At 41.0% G+C, this 20,772-nt stretch overlaps 1 protein-coding gene across 2 annotated transcripts in view; it reads left to right on the top strand.

Moving 5' to 3' along the window:
• Window positions 1-1,848: 1,848 nt before the first annotated feature.
• sult4a1 (sulfotransferase family 4A, member 1) overlaps window positions 1,849-20,772 on the top strand; it is a 121,147-nt gene continuing 102,223 nt past the window's right edge. For both annotated transcript variants that reach the window (XR_014762459.1, XM_084701573.1), the window contains exon 1: window positions 1,849-2,240. Coding sequence is in view for 1 of the 2 variants with exons in the window: in XM_084701573.1 (XP_084557699.1) it covers window positions 2,072-2,240 (169 nt within the window). In the remaining variant the exon portion in view is untranslated. The remainder of the gene's footprint in view (window positions 2,241-20,772) is intronic.

The raw sequence follows: 20,772 nt of genomic DNA, 5'->3' as shown, positions 1-20,772 counted from the left end.
CCTACCCACAATTCCACCCAATCTGCAACTTCTGGATGAGAAGTTCGTGTTCCAAAAAAACTAAGATGGAACATCCAATAAAACCAAAGTCATGCATGCACACTGCGGGAAGACGTTATTGCTCTCGATAAGAGCTTCTGCTAAATGACTGAAAGCTAAATGACTGATGTTATTGTTTCACCAAAGCAATACCAGTCTAAAGTAACCTATACCACCTCAACGCGAAGCATGCGTTGGTCGGCGAGGGGAGCTCAAGTAGAATGCGCCAAATCACCCTAGGGCCCTCACTAAGTCTGCCTGTGACAACGTGACTAGCACAGTTGCCAAATATACTGCAAAAAGCTGGAGACCGATTGATATTGTTGAGGACGAGGGGTTCACCAAAGTTTTGCGAGTGGCATCAAGGTACCGCAAAATCAAAGACGCACACTAATGACAAAAATTCGGAAAATCGGTAATATGTCATTAATCATGATTAATGCGGATTAATCATGTGATTAGACCTGTTGATTAAGAAACCTGTGATTATTTTGATTACACTTTGTAATCATTTAACAGCCCTAATTTCCTGTAATTCAGAAATACAGAAATTTACAGAAAAAGTGAGGTAATTTCTTTTACAGTGTATTCATGTAACTTAAATGAATACACGGGTATACCCAGACTCCAGCAAATATCTGCTTGTTGCTAATGAGAAAATGACTATCATTTACCTCAATTCTGACTTGTGTGCCGAATCCGACACCTGGGAGTATTCAAGAAAGAAGCTTGTGACATACCCGGGTAAGTTAACTCTCTGACACCCAGCGTTGTAGCAACATTTCCGCAACATTGTGAATCAGCTGTTGATTAACCTGGCTTTCTAGAATAGCCCCCTGGACTTGTGTCCGTGCTGCAGTGGCTATTTGGCAAGCTCAGAGGAGCACGCTGACATGGAATTCTGAATGCATATATATATATATATATATTACAAGTTGATTGGGATACTGCGTACATTTTCCGGGATTATCAATCTAAATAAATGCACCAACTAATAAAGTAAATTGTTAAAACTCAAACTTTAGATTTTACTGGGGTACAGCTGATTTATACTGGGGCATGTGTTCCAGTAAAAGGGTCTAACTACGCCCTGTATGACAATTACATTAAAGTTGGGTTAAACACTTCCCTTGGCTCTTTGTCCTTTTCTGAGACTGGAATGAGCAAAAAGTGCATTTGTTGTGCCAGCATAAATGTTCACATTCCGGCTTACATATCGATGCCTGACTGGTGAGCACAGACGCGGTGAGGGCACCAGCGGAAGCCCCGTAGATCTTAGTGGCTCCCGTGACTAGGTGGGGTGCTTTCTCCAGAAAACAGCTGGCCACTCCGATGTGATAGACCCCCAGGAACCCGCAACCAGCGAAAGACAGATTCCATCTTCCTTTAAGATCGAACATCACGATGAATAAAGACTTAGGCCTATAGTTGCTCTTGTTCATCCAAAATATATATTTACCCTAAATCCAACTTTAACTCCAACAATTATGTTGCATTACGAAATTAGTTTAACAACGGCAACGACTAACTGTCCCGGGTATGCAGACGAAGAAGTTGTAAAGTAAAATACTAGGAGAGGAGAGCGCTGCGATATCTGGCACTTCCCATTCTAAGACCAGTTCTGGCCAATCAGCACAGAAAGGCTGAGTCTATGCCGAACCACGCTGGCACCGCCCAGTTTCTGGCTTCAGATATAAATAAACAATGAAAATATGTTCGGCTGTTTTTTCATCTTAAATATACAGATCTTGAAAACTTATGATGTCAATGCATTTCTCTTCCTGACACAAAGAGCACAGGGCATGCGCAGTCATTGTCAATGCGGACTGGTGCTGAAGCTGAGAAGGAGACGCGGATCACAGGAGCTGAGACGATTACATCATTTTTATCTAGCATGATTGGCTGAAGGTCAAGTCGTTGGCAGACCATCACGTCCTACCGAACGCCATAACAAACCTTGCACCTAGCGACATTTGAACGTAGACGAAATCTCAATCGTAATCATTTTTTTTTTCTGTTGCTCGTTTTGAGAATGGCCGAGAGTGAGGCAGACACGCCAAGCACCCCGATTGAGTTTGAGAGCAAATATTTCGAGTTTGATGGAGTCCGACTCCCACCCTTCTGCAGAGGGAAGATGGAGGAGATAGCCAACTTCTCCCTCAGAAGTAGTGATATATGGATTGTCACCTATCCAAAGTCAGGTAAACAACGTTCACATGCTATATTGTTATGTGGTGTTAGCCTATTTGATATAGCCTAACCATACTTTGCTAGGACTATATTAAAGAACCCCTTTGAATCGACTACTACATATTTGTATGATTCTGCTTTCTTTTACTCTTAGATAAAAACAAGCGCGACGTTGCAAACGCTGCAACCACATAGACCACATACACGCATGCAATTTTTGGACCAATCAACCGACCAGCAGAGCGAGCTGTAGGCCTATGCTGCTAGTCGAAGCTTAAAAATGGTAAAGGCTTGCACATATTAACTAACAAATTATCAATAAAATAGAGATACTGCGTTGTGTCTGACATGCAATCAAATCATTTGGGCTTGAGGATAAGTGTGTGCACGTTTCCATGGAGCCTAAATCTGATAGGCAGTATTCGATAACGATAAACGAAGAAGCATTATTTGCTCGTTTAAACAGTTCTCTTATTCCAATGACTTGATTATGCAGTAAAATAAAGTGATGCCTATTTCTAAATTCAAAAATATTATTTAAGGTTCTCCGATAGGTACCTGTGGCAATTTGTAGCATAATGCATTCATAAGTTGTGCATAAACATATATTTTTGTTTGCATAAAATCCTGCTGTTCGGAAGCAACTGCCATTGCGCAATGCAGCTTACGCGCAGCTGCCTACGCACTTTGGGGTCGACAACATACGTGACATGGGAGGGTCTGCTGTGATTAGGCAGTCATCTATCCTAGAAGGCCTCCACTGTTGCATTCACACGACATTAACACATTATTTGTGTTTCTCCTTTCTCCGCTGGTGCTCAACATAGTGCAAACATCTGCAAAAACCATCACAGCCGTATTACTTTGTCATTGTTAATTAGGATTCCTCCGTAAGGAGGAAACCTATTGTTATTGGTGGTTTTATTATTTAGGATTCCTCCGTAAGGAGGAAACCTATTGTTATTGGTGGTTTTATTAGGGTTCCTCCTGTAGGAGGGAACCCTATTGTTATTGGTGGTATTATTAGGGTTCCTCCGGTAGGAGGGAACCCTATTGTTATTGGTGGTTTTATTATTATGTTTTACCCATGGGAGTCAATGGCAGCCCCTAGAGCACAATGGTAAAAAGTTGTGAAATTTGGCATGTTGAAACTGCAGACCATTAGTAACTACCATACCAAACATGGGCCATGTGAGACAATAGGTGGCGCTACAGGCCACGCCCCAAAATGTCAATTTTTAAAGTGATGCCATTTGCAGGCCATAAGTCCCAAAATGCTGAAATTCATTACAGATACCTTATTTCTCATGAGGAACAAAAAAGCCTCTAGAACCTATAACGGCCGCCATATTGGATTTTTCTGTACAATAAAGATTGAGGAAACACGTTTTTTCGCTACTCCTCCTACATTTTTGGTTAAAATTTTCTTCAAAGTTGCCAGAGAGGATCTCCAGACTGAGCCTCACAAAAGTTATCAATAGGATTTTTGATTTTCAAAACCGTTTGTCCAGTACAGCCAATCAAAATCATCAACAAAGGAACCAAACAGGAAGTTGGGTCAAATCTCAGCAAATCTTTGAGATATCAACACCAAACTTGGTATATCGGTGGAAGACAATACAACATGTTCCCATGTGAAAAATTGACTTAATATCTTAAAAAATGACTGACATAAATCAAATCAAATTTATCGCTAACGCTAAAATAATGCTTTACACATCCACCGGTCTAAAACGGATACTCTGATACTATCAATAGTTCATATGAAGACTCTTGAGAATGTTTAGTATTCAAATCTGAATTTTTTTTAATGTAAGATGAAAAGTAGATTTTTGGTGAATATTTGAAACATGCATGCTTGGCTAATTTCAGAGCTATTTTGGCTGAATCCTCTCTCCCCTCCTCCTGCCCGCGCGTGCTCCAGATCCTCACACACACTCAGCCTTCCCTTGACACACGCGCGGCCAAGACGCACACGCAACATTTCAGGAGAGTGTGGGCTGACCAAGCCCCCACTCATTCCTTGGTCTTTAGCAAAGGCCCATGTGGATCCTGAAACATTGATAGTATAGACCAAGAGTAACTACCACACCACAAATGGCCCAACATTACCCATAGGTGGCGCTACAGGCCACGCCCTGAAGCACAAAGATACAAGGCTCTCTGGAATGGTTAGGCTCACCAAGCCCCCTCCCTTCACTTCTTGGCTTGAAATAAAGGCCCATGTGGATCTTGTTGGTATTGCATTTCCGATTTTGTATGCAATGGTAAAAAGGTCTCAAAATCCTGAAACATAGATAGTATAGGCCAAGAAACACTTTAACAAAGCCCATGTGGATCTTGTTGGTATTGCATTTCCGATTTTGTATGCAATGGTAACAAGTTCTCCAAATCCTGAAACATTGATGGTATAGGCCATGAGTAACTACCACACCACAAATGACCCACCATTATCTATATGTGGCGCTACGGCCATCCCACCATTGTCCATTTTCAAAGTGCTTCCATTTGCATCCTATTTGTCCCATAATTCTGAAATTCATTATATATGCCTCATTTCCCATGAGGAACAAAAAAGGCTCTAGAACCTATAATGACCACCCCCACAAATCTGAAAAATAGTTCAATGTAAGATGAAAAGTAGATTCATTGTGAATATTTAAAATATGTATGCTTGGCTAATTTCTAGAGCTTTTTCCCCAAATCCTGTCTGTAATTTGTTTAAATGAACGTAGCCTTTTAAACCTCTAGGTTTAATTCTCTCTTTTATACATTTAAAGTTGGATTTGACATTTAACAGACATTCAATCATTTAGCAAGTTGTTTGACTCAAAAATCATAAAAGTACATGGCCCCAACAGTACCAAGCTCCCACCTTCACTCCTTAGTCTAGTAGCCATTTTAGACTAGTAGGCATTCTGTGATTAGTTTGGCCACAGCTAATTCTACTGTTAAAAGAAACAGAAGGTCTTCTTCTTCAGAACTATACAGTTGAATCAACCAAACGCAGCTTGGTCATGTTATCATCTTCTTTGGCACATTTAAACTAAGGACTAGACTTTTAAGAAAGCATGACCAAAGCAATTTGGTGAGGGAGGGTTCCTCCATAAACAGTTGCCGACAAAGAATTTCAGACAATAACTTAAACGTAGTCTTGCATTAAGAGTAGAGTCAACGAATTGAATAACTGTGCTAATGGTTGTTGAAACTCATTGCTCTGAGTTGGTGCATGTCATTTTAGGCAGAAGTCCATGTCTGGTGATATTTGACAACCTCAAACAGAATGAGTTTGCCACTGGGTCTAATGAAAAGGCTCTTGTTTTGATTTGCAATGCAATTATGGGAGGTTCTAGATCATTGGGGTGCCAAGCTGGGCCCAGTTGTACTGTTAGAAAGGCCAGTTACATTAAACATTATTGTTGTCAAATTAATTTTTTTTCCCAGCATTGCAGGCACTAACAAAAGCAGTGGTGCCCAGAAATGTTTCGCAGGAGTGGCGAAAGAGAAGCAGAACAGTGGAACACCATCTCACTACCATTATCTCTTATTCACTCTCATCTGTGTTTTATTTCTGTAACTGGTAGAGTATGGGACTACATGAAAGTTTCAAAGTCAAAGTGTAGTAATGTACAATAGAGGAACTGGGTGTACAAGCTTCTGCTTGCGGAATGAATGCTTCGTGACATGTTTTATAAAACTTGAGAAGTTTCCTTTTATTCGTGGTGTGTGTCCAGTATATAACGTCTAGCCCTGCTTTATCCTACCGCCCTGCTCCCCGGCCCCTCGTCGTAGCCTCATCTCCATGCCCATAACATTACGCCATTAACTAGATCCAGTTACATGACACTGGGAAATGGGTGCTGATGTGGAAAGTCCCCCAAAACAGCAGAAAACAAGGAAAATATTAATCCACCAGTCATTTTTACATTTTAAATATGGAGGCATCTATAGGAACTAGTGGTTACTCCTTTGTTGTGCACCCAACAGATATTGGGCTACTTTACATATAATACATATATAACTATACTTATAGGCCTTAACGTAGTTGTCGGCCTACCATTACATACACGTCCTTTACTACATTGTATCTTCCCTTTCATAAAGTTATTGTTGTAATCAAAGCTTTTAAAGAATGGATCTCTGCATGATGGGCCTGACCAGAGCAGAGGTGGCCTGACAGAACACGCTTCAAAGTTGTCACTTTCAAAAGGGTGGCATTTTAACCCTGTTCGTCCAAAATGTCTAAAAGTTGGTACGCATGCCTTATATTGCTCATGGGGAACAAAAGAGTGTCAAGAACCCATAATGTCAGCAGCATGGATATTTCTCTACAGTGACAATTTGTGAAGAATTTCAGAAAATGACTTAAAATCAGCCATTGATCCAGTTGTCTTGAAATGTTGTGTACATGTATGAAATACATGCAGGGGCGGCCTTAAGCATCTGGGGGCCCGTTTCAAAAACTAATATGGGGCCCTACCAAAACATAAACATAATAGAGCAGAAAAGGCAAGGATTCCTGTCGGTTTCCATCAATGGTATCTTATTTTATTACGTGCACTTTCAGCTTCATGAACAGGGCAGCTCAACATCGGAATAATCCAACCTTATTTGATTAAAACGATATCTAATTATACAGGGTTTTAAGTTGAAATAAGGCTCGCCCTTTCACGCACGGCAACTTCACTGCTAATTGACTAGCGCAGTATATGTTCAGCTGACTTGGCAAAAAAAAACAGCTCAAATATCCCGTCAACTTCAATTATTTAACAAAAAGCAAAGAAGAAAAATAGTCTGACGTGACACTGATCCGAACTTATCATAAACTAGCTCTAGCTCTACAACGATGCACTCACCGGGCGCACCGCTGCTGTCGCCGGTAGTAGGATCTACAGATGCTGAACCAAAGATAGAGATCACTTTTTGTAAACTGAATAAAGCTTTTTTTTTTTGTCCGATATTTTTAGTTTTTCAGCAACACTGGCATATGTACGTTTCATTTCTTTTCCTGCTCAAACTAACATTTTAACCTTGGTCGCGGGGGCGGTAAACGTTGCCATGGTAACCACGAGTTCGACCAATCAGAGATATCAGTCAGTGTTGTTTTGCTTAGAATTGTGGGTAGTGTAGTATTTCAACAAAAGATCGCAAATAACAAGGTTGATTTACGGACTTGTGGCTTGAGCAGAAACTTTCGTTTCACAACCTCGTAGTTCGTGGTCAGTCTGCCTTGGATGGTTTAGAGTAGACATTGTGGCAGACAATCAATATCTTACTGAGAGAATGAACGGGATTTTTGCCGGTCTGTTGGGGGTCCCCTTGGAGGGCGGGGCCCGTTTCAATTGAAACGGATGAAACATAGGTAAGGCCGCGTCTCAATACATGTCAGTGTCATGTCAATTTGGTAATGGTTTGAAATGTTATGGAGGAACCCGCCATTGCTGCCTGCAGCTATATTTAGGATTCCTCCGTAAGGAGGAAACCTATTGTTATTGGTGGTTTTATTATTTGTAATTCTTGTACCATGGGAGTCAATGGCAGCCCCTAGACCCCATCGACAACTTTTTGTGAAATTTGGCACACTCATTAAGGACAGTTTCTTCTATACCTACACCAAGTTTCATGTCTCCCATTAGACCACTCTAGCGCCACCAATGGGTCAAAGTTGGACTTGTGTTTACACACGCAACTTTTGAACCGTATGACTCATTTTCAAAAATGAGGTACCATTGGATTCCCTGGATCAAGCCGAGTTCAACGCACACCATGGCGTTAATTTCCGGTTATATAGATTTCCCGCCATTTCCGGTTTTATCAAAAACCTTTGAAAGCCTACTCCTCCTACAATTTTTGTCATATCTTCTTCAAAATCACCAGAGATGATCTTCAGACCAAGCCTCACAAAAGTTATCAAAGGAATTTTGATCCTCATAACCGTCTGTCCGGTACAGCCAATCAAATTCATCAGAAAAGCCGCCAAACAGGATGTGAAGTCATGTCTCAGCAAATCTTTGAGATATCAACACTAAACTTGGTAGATCGGAGGAAGACACTACAACATGTTACCATGTGCAAAAGCAAATTAATATCTCAAAAAATGATTGATATAAAGCAAATTGAACTTATCGCTAACGCTAAAATAATGCTTTACACATCAGCCAGTCAAAAACTGATACTCTGATTCAATCACAAGTTCATATGAAGACTCTTGAGAATGTTCATAACACAAATCTGTGAAAAAGTTGACTGTAAGATGAAAGGTCGATTTTTGGTGAATATTTGAAACATGCTTGCTTGGCTAATTTCTAGGCAAATTTCCAATGAATGTCTCCCCTGCTCCTCCCCGCGCGTGCTCCAAAATCTCACACACACTCAGCCTTCCCTTGACACACGCGCGGCCAAGACGCACACGCAACATTTCAGGAGAGTGTGGGCTGACCAAGCCCCCACTCATTCCTTGGTCTTTAGCAAAGGCCCATGTGGCTCTTGATGGTATTGCATTTCCGATTTTGTATGCAATGGTAAAAAGGTCTCAAATCCTGAAACATTGATAGTGTAGGCCGAGAAACACTTTAACAAAAGCCCATGTGGATCTTGTTGGTATTGCATTTCCGATTTTGTATGCAATGGTAAAAAGTTATAAAAATCCTGAAACATTGATAGTATAGACCAAGAGTAACTACAACACCACAAATGGCCCACCATTACCCATAGGTGGCGCTACAGGCCACGCCAAAAAGCATAAATATACAAGGCTTTCTGGAATGGATAGGCTCACCAAGCCCCCTCCCTTCACTTATTGGCTTGAAAAAAAGGCCCATGTGGCTCTTGATGGTATTGCATTTCCGATTTTGTATGCAATGGTAAAAAGGTCTCAAAATCCTGAAACATAGATAGTATAGGCAAAGAAACAGTTTAACAAAAAGCCCATGTGGATCTTGTTGGTATTGCTTTTCCGATTTTGTATACAATGGTAAAAAGTTATAAAAATCCTGAAACATTGATAGTATAGACCAAGAGTAACTACCACACCACAAATGGCCCACTATTACCCATAGGTCTTCCCTTGACACACGCGCGGGCTTGGCAAGACGCACACGCAACATTTCAGGAGAGTGTTCCTTGGTCTTTTGCAAAGGCCATGTGGATCTTGATGGTATTGCATTTCAGATTTTGTTTGCCATGGTAAAAAGTTATCCAAATCCTGAAACATTGATAGTAAAGGCCAAGAGTAACAACAACACTTTAACAAAAGCCCATGTGGATCTTGTTGGTATTGCATTTCCGATTTTGTATGCAATGGTAAAAAGTTAAAAACATCCTGAAACATTGATAGTATAGGCCAAGAGTAACTACCACACCACAAATGGCCCACCATTACCAATAGGTGTCGCTACAGGCCACGCCCTAAAGCACAAAGCACTTCACTTCTTGTGAAGATTAAAGCGCTTCACTTCTTGGCTTGAAATAAAGGCCCTTGTGGATGTTGATGTTATTGCATTTCAGATTTGGTATCCCATTGGAAATTCTGCAGCATTGATTTTTCTATACAGTTACAATTTGTCAAGAATATACATTTTTCAATGGTTCGCAATGCTTTACACGTAAGCCAGTCAAACAAGTTCATATGAAGACTCTTGAGAATGTTTAGTACACAAATCTGAGAAAAAGTTGACTCTAAGATGAAAGGTCGATTTTTGGTGAATCTTTGAAACATGCATGCTTGGCTAATTTCTAGGGAAATTTACAATGAAATGTGTCCCCTGCTCCTCCCCGCGCATGCTCCAAATTCTCAGACACTCATTCTTCCCTTGACACGCGCGGGCTTGGCAAGACACACACGCAACATATCAGGACTGTGTGGGCTGACCAAGCCCCCACTCATTCCTTGAATATCAGCATAGGCCCTTGAGGACCTTGGTGTCATTGCATTTCCTACTTTGTATGCAATAGTAAAAAGGTCTCCAAATCCTGACACATTGACAGTACAGGCCAAGAGTAACTACCACACTTTACCCAAAGCCCATGTGGATCCTGTTGGTATTGCATTTCCGATTTTATATGCAATGGTAAAAAGTTTTTAAAATCCTGAAACATTAATAGTATAGGCCAAGAGTAACTACCACACCACAAATGGTCCACCATTACCCATAGGTGGCGCTACAGGCCACGCCTTAATGCATAAAGATACAAGGCTTTCTGGAATGGATAAGCTCACCAAGCCCCCTTCCTTCACTTACTGGCTTGAAATAAAGGCCCTTGTGGATCTTGATGGTATTGCATTTCAGATTTGGTATGCCATTGGTAATTCTGCAGCATACATTTTTCTATACAGTTACAATTTGTCAAAAATAAACATTTTTCAATGGTTCGCAGTGTTTGGAGGAATCCGCCATTACTGCTTGCAGTTATATTTAGGATTCCTCCGTAAGGAGGAAACCTATTGTTATTGGTGGTTTTATTATTTGTAATTCTTGTACCATGGGAGTCAATGGCAGCCCCTAGACCCCATCGACAACTTTTTGTGAAATTTGGCACACTCATTAAGGACAGTTTCTTCTATACCTACACCAAGTTTCATGTCTCCCATTAGACCACTCTAGCGCCACCAATGGGTCAAAGTTGGACTTGTGTTTACACACGCAACTTTTGAACCGTATGACTAATTTTCAAAAATGAGGTACCATTGGATTCCCTGGATCAAGCCGAGTTCAACGCACACCATGGCGTTAATTTCCGGTTATATAGATTTCCCGCCATTTCCGGTTTTATCAAAAACCTTTGAAAGCCTACTCCTCCTACAATTTTTGTCATATATTCTTCAAAATCACCAGAGATGATCTTCAAACCAAGCCTCACAAAAGTTATCAAAGGAATTTTGATCCTCATAACCGTCTGTCCGGTACAGCCAATCAAATTCATCAGAAAAGCCGCCAAACAGGATGTGAAGTCATGTCTCAGCAAATCTTTGAGATATCAACACTAAACTTGGTAGATCGGAGGAAGACACTACAACATATTACCATGTGCAAAGGCAAATTCATATCTCTAAAAATGATTGATATAAATCAAATTGAACTTATCGCTAACGCTAAAATAATGCTTTGCACATCAGCCAGTCAAAAACTGATACTCTGATTCAATCACAAGTTCATATGAAGACTCTTGAGAATGTTCATAACACAAATCTGTGAAAAAGTTGACTGTAAGATGAAAGGTCGATTTTTGGTGAATATTTGAAACATGCTTGCTTGGCTAATTTCTAGGCAAATTTCCAATGAATGTCTCCCCTGCTCCTCCCCGCGCGTGCTCCAAAATCTCACACACACTCAGCCTTCCCTTGACACACGCGCGGCCAAGACGCACACGCAACATTTCAGGAGAGTGTGGGCTGACCAAGCCCCCACTCATTCCTTGGTCTTTAGCAAAGGCCCATGTGGCTCTTGATGGTATTGCATTTCCGATTTTGTATGCAATGGTAAAAAGGTCTCAAATCCTGAAACATTGATAGTATAGACCAAGAGTAAATACCACACCTCAAATGGCCCACCATTACCCATAGGTGGCGCTATAGGCCACGCCCAAAAGCACAAAGATACAAGGCTTTCTGGAATGGATAGGTTCACCAAGCCCCCTCCCTTCACGTATTGGCTTGAAAAAAGGCCCATGTGGATCTTGATGGTATTGCATTTCCGATTTTGTATGCAATGGTAAAAAGGTCTCAAAATCCTGAAACATAGATAGTATAGGCAAAGAAACAGTTTAACAAAAAGCCCATGTGGATCTTGTTGGTATTGCTTTTCCGATTTTGTATACAATGGTAAAAAGTTATAAAAATCCTGAAACATTGATAGTATAGACCAAGAGTAACTACCACACCACAAATGGCCCACTATTACCCATAGGTCTTCCCTTGACACACGCGCGGGCTTGGCAAGACGCACACGCAACATTTCAGGAGAGTGTGGGCTTACCAAGCCCCCACTCATTCCTTGGTCTTTTGCAAAGGCCTTGTGGATCTTGATGGTATTGCATTTCAGATTTTGTTTGCCATGGTAAAAAGTTCTCCAAATCCTGAAACATTGATAGTAAAGGCCAACAGTAACAACAACACTTTAACAAAAGCCCATGTGGATATTGTTGGTATATTTTTCCGATTTTGTATGCAATGGTAAAAAGTTAAAAACATCCTGAAACATTGATAGTATAGGCCAAGAGTAACTACCACACCACAAATGGCCCACCATTACCAATAGGTGTCGCTACAGGCCACGCCTTAAAGCACAAAGCACTTCACTTCTTGTGAAGATTAAAGCACTTCACTTCTTGGCTTGAAATAAAGGCCCTTGTGGATCTTGATGTTATTGCATTTCAGATTTGGTATCCCATTGGAAATTCTGCAGCATTGATTTTTCTATACAGTTACAATTTGTCAAGAATATACATTTTTCAATGGTTCGCAATGCTTTACATGTAAGCCAGTCAAACAAGTTCATATGAAGACTCTTGAGAATGTTTAGTACACAAATCTGAGAAAAAGTTGACTCTAAGATGAAAGGTCGATTTTTGGTGAATCTTTGAAACATGCATGCTTGGCTAATTTCTAGGGAAATTTACAATGAAATGTGTCCCCTGCTCCTCCCCGCGCATGCTCCAAATTCTCACACACTCATTCTTCCCTTGACACGCGCGGCAAGACATACACGCAACATATCAGGACTGTGTGGGCTGACCAAGCCCCAACTCATTCCTTGAATATCAGCATAGGCCCTTGAGGACCTTGGTGTCATTGCATTTCCTACTTTGTATGCAATAGTAAAAAGGTCTCCAAATCCTGACACATTGACAGTACAGGCCAAGAGTAACTACCACACTTTACCCAAAGCCCATGTGGATCCTGTTGGTATTGCATTTTCGATTTTATATGCAGTGGTAAAAAGTTTTTAAAATCCTGAAACATTAATAGTATAGGCCAAGAGTAACTACCACACCACAAATGGCCCACCATTACCCATAGGTGGCGCTACAGGCCACGCCTTAATGCATAAAGATACAAGGCTTTCTGGAATGGATAAGCTCACCAAGCCCCCTTCCTTCACTTACTGGCTTGAAATAAAGGCCCTTGTGGATCTTGATGGTATTGCATTTCAGATTTGGTATGCCATTGGTAATTCTGCAGCATACATTCTTCTATACAGTTACAATTTGTCAAGAATAAACATTGTTCAATGGTTTGCAGTGTTTGGAGGAATCCGCCATTACTGCTTGCAGTTATATTTATTATTATGTTTTACCCATGGGAGTCAATGGCAGCCCCTAGAGCACAATAGTAAAAAGTTGAGAAATTTGGCATGTTGAAACTGCAGACCATTAGTAACTACCATACCACACATGGGCCATGTGAGACAATAGGTGGCGCTACAGGCCACGCCCCAAAATGTCAATTTTTAAAGTGATGCCATTTGCAGGCCATAAGTCCCAAAATGCTGAAATATATTACAGATGCCTTATTTCTTATGAGGAACAAAAAAGCCTCTAGAACCTATAACGGCCGCCATATTGGATTTTTCTGTACAATAAAGATTGAGGAAACACGTTTTTTCGCTACTCCTCCTACATTTTTGGTCGAATTTTCTTCAACGTTGCCAGACATGATCTCCAGACTGAGCCTCACAAAAGTTATCAATAGGATTTTTGATTTTCAAAACCGTTTGTCCGGTACAGCCAATCCAAATCATCAACAAAGGAACCAAACAGGAAGTTGGGTCAAATCTCAGCAAATCTTTAAGATATCAACCCCAAACTTTGTATATCGGTGGAAGACACTACAACATGTTCCCATGTGAAAAATTGACTTAATATCTTAAAAAATGACTGATGTAAAGCAAATCGAATTTATCGCTAACGCTAAAATAATGCTTTACACATCCACCTGTCTAAAACGGATACTCTGATACTATCACTAGTTCTTGTGAAGACTCTTGAGAATGTTTAGTCTTCAAATCTGAAAAAAAGTTGGTTGTAAGATGAAAAGTAGATTTTTAGTGAATATTTTAAATATACATGCTTGGCTAATTTCAGTGATTTTTGGCTAAATCCTCTCTCCCCTCTTCCTGCCCGCGCGTGCTCCAAATCCTCACACACACTCAGCCTTCCCTTGACACACGCGCGGGCTTGACAAGACGCACACGCAACATCTCCAGAGTGTGGGCTGACCAAGCCCCCACTCATTCCTTAGTTTCTAGCAAAGGCCTTGTGGATCTTGATGGTATTGCATTTCCGATTTTGTATGCAAAGGTAAAAAGTTCTCAAAATCCTGAAACATTGATGGTATAGGCCATGAGTAACTACCACACCACAATGACCCACCATTATCCATAGGTGGGCGTACGGCCACCCCCCCAATTGTCAATTTTCAAAGTGATGCCATTTGCATCCCATTTGTCCCAAAATTCTGAAATTCATTACATATGCCTTATTTCTCATGAGGAGCAAAAAAGCCTCTCGAACCTATAACGGCACCCCCACAAATCTGAAAAATAGTTTAATGTAAGATGAAAAGTAGATTAATTGTGAATATTTAAAATATGTATGCTTGGCTAATTTCTAGAGCTTTTACCCCAAATCCTGTCTGTAGTTTGTTTAAACAAATGTAGCCTTTTAAACCTCTAGGTTTAATTCTCTCTTTTATACATTTAAAGTTGGATTTGACATTTAATCATTTAGCAAGTTGTTTGACTCAAAAACCATAACAGTACATGGCCCCAACAGTACCAAGCTCCCACCTTCACTCCTTAGTCTAGTAGACATTTTAGACTAGTAGGCATTCTGTGATTAGTTTGGCCACAGCTAATTCTACTGTTAAAAGAAACAGAAGGTCTTCTTCTTCTTCAGAACTATACAGTTGAATCAACCAAACACAGCTTGGTCATGTTATCATCTTCTTTGGCACATCTAAATTAAGGACTAGACTTTTAAGAAAGCATGACCAAAGCAATTTGTTGAGGGATGGTTCCTCCATAAACAGTTGCCGACAAAGAATGTCAGACAATAACTTTAACATAGTCTTGCATTAAGAGTAGAGTCAACAAATTGAATAACTGTGCTGATGGTTGTTGAAACTCATTGCTCTGAGTTGGTGCATGTCAATTTAGGCAGAAGTCCATGTCTGGTGATATTTGACAACCTCAAACAGCATGAGTGTGCTCGACATACGTTCTTTTACTTATATTCATGTTACTTATTCATTTGCCTTTAACTTGTAAATTTTGTTCATTGCTAATAAAGTATTTGTTTATTCTAAAACTGCTATCTATCTTAAGACCTCACGGAATATTTACCTTGCTTACATCTCAAACAGATCATACAATAAGAAATAGTCAACCACCCAGCATTCACATACATTTCCAACACAACAATGATATGGACATATTACCACATTTAACTACACTGACTACAATTGATTTAAAATTGAGTGTGTATGTTTATGTAAGACACATATGTAGTTATTCTACTTTGACATCACAAAAACTATGAAATAAGAGTGAATGCAATTAGGAAGCAACTTTGTCCATGTACAATATGGTTGATGTTTGTTTATAACTGGAATATAAATGTGTGCACAACAATTAGTTCCATTCAAGTAAGTCTATTTTATTGGACAAGAAGCATTCCATGAGTGGTGACATTTGACAACCTCAGACAGTCTGCCACTGGGCCAAATGAAAAGCTCTATTCTTGATTTGCAATGCAGCTAGGGGAAGTCCTAGACCATAAGGGGCAAAGCTGCGGCCACTTGTGATGTTAAAAAGGCCAGTTACATACAAAATATTGCTGTCATATACCATATTTCTTTGATTAAACGCTGCAGACAAACAACTAGACAAGGAGGTCAAACAAACGCTGAGTGTAAAATTGAAGCTGCGCGTGTCTCTCCTTTTTGTAGAAATCTGAATTAGCATGCCAAAACATTCTTATATTTTAGCTTTCAAACAGAAAGCTGTGCAGAAAGCACTCACAAGCAGCAACAGACCTGTAGCACGCAAACTTGGGGTTGATGAAAGGCACATTGACCCAAGCCGAGGACTTCAAGTATCTCTGGGTCTTGTTCACGAGGGAAGAATGCAGCGCAAGATCGACAGGCGGATCGGTGCGGCGTTCGCAGTGATGCGGGCTCTGCATCGGTCCGTCGTGGTGAAGAAGGAGCTGAGTCGAAAGGCAAAGCTCGCTATTTACCAGTCGATCTACGTTCCTACCCTCACCAATGGTCACGAACTATGGGCGGTGACCGAATACAAGCGGCCGAAATGAGCTTTCTCCGCAGGGTGTCCGGGCTTTCCCTTAGAGATAGGGTAAGAAGCTCGGTCATCCGGGAGGGGCTCAGAGGAGAACCGCTGCTCCTCTGCGTCGAGAGGAGCCAGCTGAGGTGGCTCGGGCATCTGATCAGGATGCCTCCTGGACGCCTCCCTGGTGAGGTGTTTTGGGCACGTCCCACTGGGAAGGGGCCCCGAGGAAGACCCAGGACACGCTGGAGGGACTGTCTCTTGGCTGGCCTGGGAACGCCTCGGGGTCCCCCAGGGGGAGCTGGTGGAAGTGGCCGGGGAGAGGGAAGTCGGGGCCTGCTTAGGTTGCTGCCCCAGCGACCCGACCCCCGGACAAGCGGTAGATGACAACGACGACAACAGCATTTTAACCCCGTTTGTCCAAAATTTCTAAAAGTTGGTACGCATGCCTCATATTGCTCATGGGGAACAAAAGAGTATCAAGAACCCACAATGTCGGCAGCATGGACATTTCTCTACAGTGACAATTTGTGAAGAATTTTTGAAAATGACTTAAAATCAGCCACTGATCCAATTGTCTTGGAATATTGTGTACATGTGTGAAATACATGTCTGTGTCATGTCAATTTGGTAATGGTTTGCAATGTTAAGGAGGAACCCGCCATTGCTGCCTGCAGCTATATTTATTTGTAATTCTTGTACCATGGGAGTCAATGGCAGCCCCTAGACCCCATCGACAACTTTTTGTGAAATTTGGCACACTCATTAAGGACAGTTTCTTCTATACCTACACCAAGTTTCATGTCTCCCATTAGACCACTCTAGCGCCACCAATGGGTCAAAGTTGGACTTGTGTTTACACACGCAACTTTTGAACCGTATGACTCATTTTCAAAAATGAGGTACCATTGGATTCCCTGGATCAAGCCGAGTTCAACGCACACCATGGCGTTAATTTCCGGTTATATAGATTTCCCGCCATTTCCGGTTTTATCAAAAACCTTTGAAAGCCTACTCCTCCTACAATTTTTGTCATATCTTCTTCAAAATCACCAGAGATGATCTTCAGACCAAGCCTCACAAAAGTTATCAAAGGAATTTTGATCCTCATAACCGTCTGTCCGGTACAGCCAATCAAATTCATCAGAAAAGCCGCCAAACAGGATGTGAAGTCATGTCTCAGCAAATCTTTGAGATATCAACACTAAACTTGGTAGATCGGAGGAAGACACTACAACATGTTACCATGTGCAAAGGCAAATTCATATCTCAAAAAATGATTGATATAAAGCAAATTGAACTTATCGCTAACGCTAAAATTATGCTTTACACATCAGCCATTCAAAAACTGATACTCTGATTCAATCACAAGTTCATATGAAAACTCTTGAGAATGTTCATAACACAAATCTGTGAAAAAGTTGACTGTAAGATGAAAGGTCGATTTTTGGTGAATATTTGAAACATGCTTGCTTGGCTAATTTCTAGGCAAATTTCCAATGAATGTCTCCCTTGCTCCTCCCCGCGCGTGCTCCAAAATCTCACACACACTCAGCCTTCCCTTGACACACGCGCGGCCAAGACGCACACGCAACATTTCAGGAGAGTGTGGGCTGACCAAGCCCCCACTCATTCCTTGGTCTTTAGCAAAGGCCCATGTGGCTCTTGATGGTATTGCATTTCCGATTTTGTATGCAATGGTAAAAAGGTCTCAAATCCTGAAACATTGATAGTGTAGGCCGAGAAACACTTTAACAAAAGCCCATGTGGATCTTGTTGGTATTGCATTTCCGATTTTGTATGCAATGGTAAAAAGTTATAAAAATCCTGAAACATTGATAGTATAGACCAAGAGTAACTACCACACCACAAATGGCCCACCATTACCCATAGGTGGCGCTACAGGCCACGCCAAAAAGCACAAATATACAAGGCTTTCTGGAATGGATAGGCTCACCAAGCCCCCTCCCTTCACTTATTGGCTTGAAAAAAAGGCCCATGTGGCTCTTGATGGTATTGCATTTCCGATTTTGTATGCAATGGTAAAAAGGTCTCAAAATCCTGAAACATAGATAGTATAGGCAAAGAAACACTTTAACAAAAAGCCCATGTGGATCTTGTTGGTATTGCTTTTCCGATTTTGTATACAATGGTAAAAAGTTATAAAAATCCTGAAACATTGATAGTATAGACCAAGAGTAACTACCACACCACAAATGGCCCACTATTACCCATAGGTCTTCCCTTGACACACGCGCGGGCTTGGCAAAACGCACACGCAACATTTCAGGAGAGTGTTCCTTGGTCTTTTGCAAAGGCCATGTGGATCTTGATGGTATTGCATTTCAGATTTTGTTTGCCATGGTAAAAAGTTCTCCAAATCCTGAAACATTGATAGTAAAGGCCAAGAGTAACAACAACACTTTAACAAAAGCCCATGTGGATCTTGTTGGTATTGCATTTCCGATTTTGTATGCAATGGTAAAAAGTTAAAAACATCCTGAAACATTGATAGTATAGGCCAAGAGTAACTACCACACCACAAATGGCCCACCATTACCAATAGGTGTCGCTACAGGCCACGCCCTAAAGCACAAAGCACTTCACTTCTTGTGAAGATTAAAGCGCTTCACTTCTTGGCCTGAAATAAAGGCCCTTGTGGATCTTGATGTTATTGCATTTCAGATTTGGTATCCCATTGGAAATTCTGCAGCATTGATTTTTCTATACAGTTACAATTTGTCAAGAATATGCATTTTTCAATGGTTCGCAATGCTTTACACGTAAGCCAGTCAAACAAGTTCATATGAAGACTCTTGAGAATGTTTAGTACACAAATCTGAGAAAAAGTTGACTCTAAGATGAAAGGTCGATTTTTGGTGAATCTTTGAAACATGCATGCTTGGCTAATTTCTAGGGAAATTTACAATGAAATGTGTCCCCTGCTCCTCCCCGCGGATGCTCCAAATTCTCAGACACTCATTCTTCCCTTGACACGCGCGGGCTTGGCAAGACACACACGCAACATATCAGGACTGTGTGGGCTGACCAAGCCCCCACTCATTCCTTGAATATCAGCATAGGCCCTTGAGGACCTTGGTGTCATTGCATTTCCTACTTTGTATGCAATAGTAAAAAGGTCTCCAAATCCTGACACATTGACAGTACAGGCCAAGAGTAACTACCACACTTTACCCAAAGCCCATGTGGATCCTGTTGGTATTGCATTTCCGATTTTATATGCAATGGTAAAAAGTTTTTAAAATCCTGAAACATTAATAGTATAGGCCAAGAGTAACTACCACTCCACAAATGGCCCACCATTACCCATAGGTGGCGCTACAGGCCACGCCTTAATGCATAAAGATACAAGGCTTTCTGGAATGGATAAGCTCACCAAGCCCCCTTCCTTCACTTACTGGCTTGAAATAAAGGCCCTTGTGGATCTTGATGGTATTGCATTTCAGATTTGGTATGCCATTGGTAATTCTGCAGCATACATTTTTCTATACAGTTACAATTTGTCAAAAATAAACATTTTTCAATGGTTCGCAGTGTTTGGAGGAATCCGCCATTACTGCTTGCAGTTATATTTGTAATTCTTGTACCATGGGAGTCAATGGCAGCCCCTAGACCCCATCGACAACTTTTTGTGAAATTTGGCACACTCATTAAGGACAGTTTCTTCTATACCTACACCAAGTTTCATGTCTCCCATTAGACCACTCTAGCGCCACCAATGGGTCAAAGTTGGACTTGTGTTTACACACGCAACTTTTGAACCGTATGACTCATTTTCAAAAATGAGGTACCATTGGATTCCCTGGATCAAGCCGAGTTCAACGCACACTATGGCGTTAATTTCCGGTTATATAGATTTCCCGCCATTTCCGGTTTTATCAAAAACCTTTGAAAGCCTACTCCTCCTACAATTTTTGTCATATCTTCTTCAAAATCACCAGAGATGATCTTCAGACCAAGCCTCACAAAAGTTATCAAAGGAATTTTGATCCTCATAACCGTCTGTCCGGTACAGCCAATCAAATTCATCAGAAAAGCTGCCAAACAGGATGTGAAGTCATGTCTCAGCAAATCTTTGAGATATCAACACTAAACTTGGTAGATCGGAGGAAGACACTACAACATGTTACCATGTGCAAAGGCAAATTCATATCTCTAAAAATGATTGATATAAAGCAAATTGAACTTATCGCTAACGCTAAAATAATGCTTTACACATCAGCCAGTCAAAAACGTATAC

This window comes from Hypomesus nipponensis, chromosome 7, assembly GCF_054491055.1.
Source record: "Hypomesus nipponensis isolate SF chromosome 7, ASM5449105v1, whole genome shotgun sequence".
In the NCBI taxonomy this organism is placed as follows: Eukaryota; Metazoa; Chordata; class Actinopteri; order Osmeriformes; family Osmeridae; genus Hypomesus; species Hypomesus nipponensis.
This window is presented reverse-complemented; position numbering and strand designations above follow the sequence as displayed.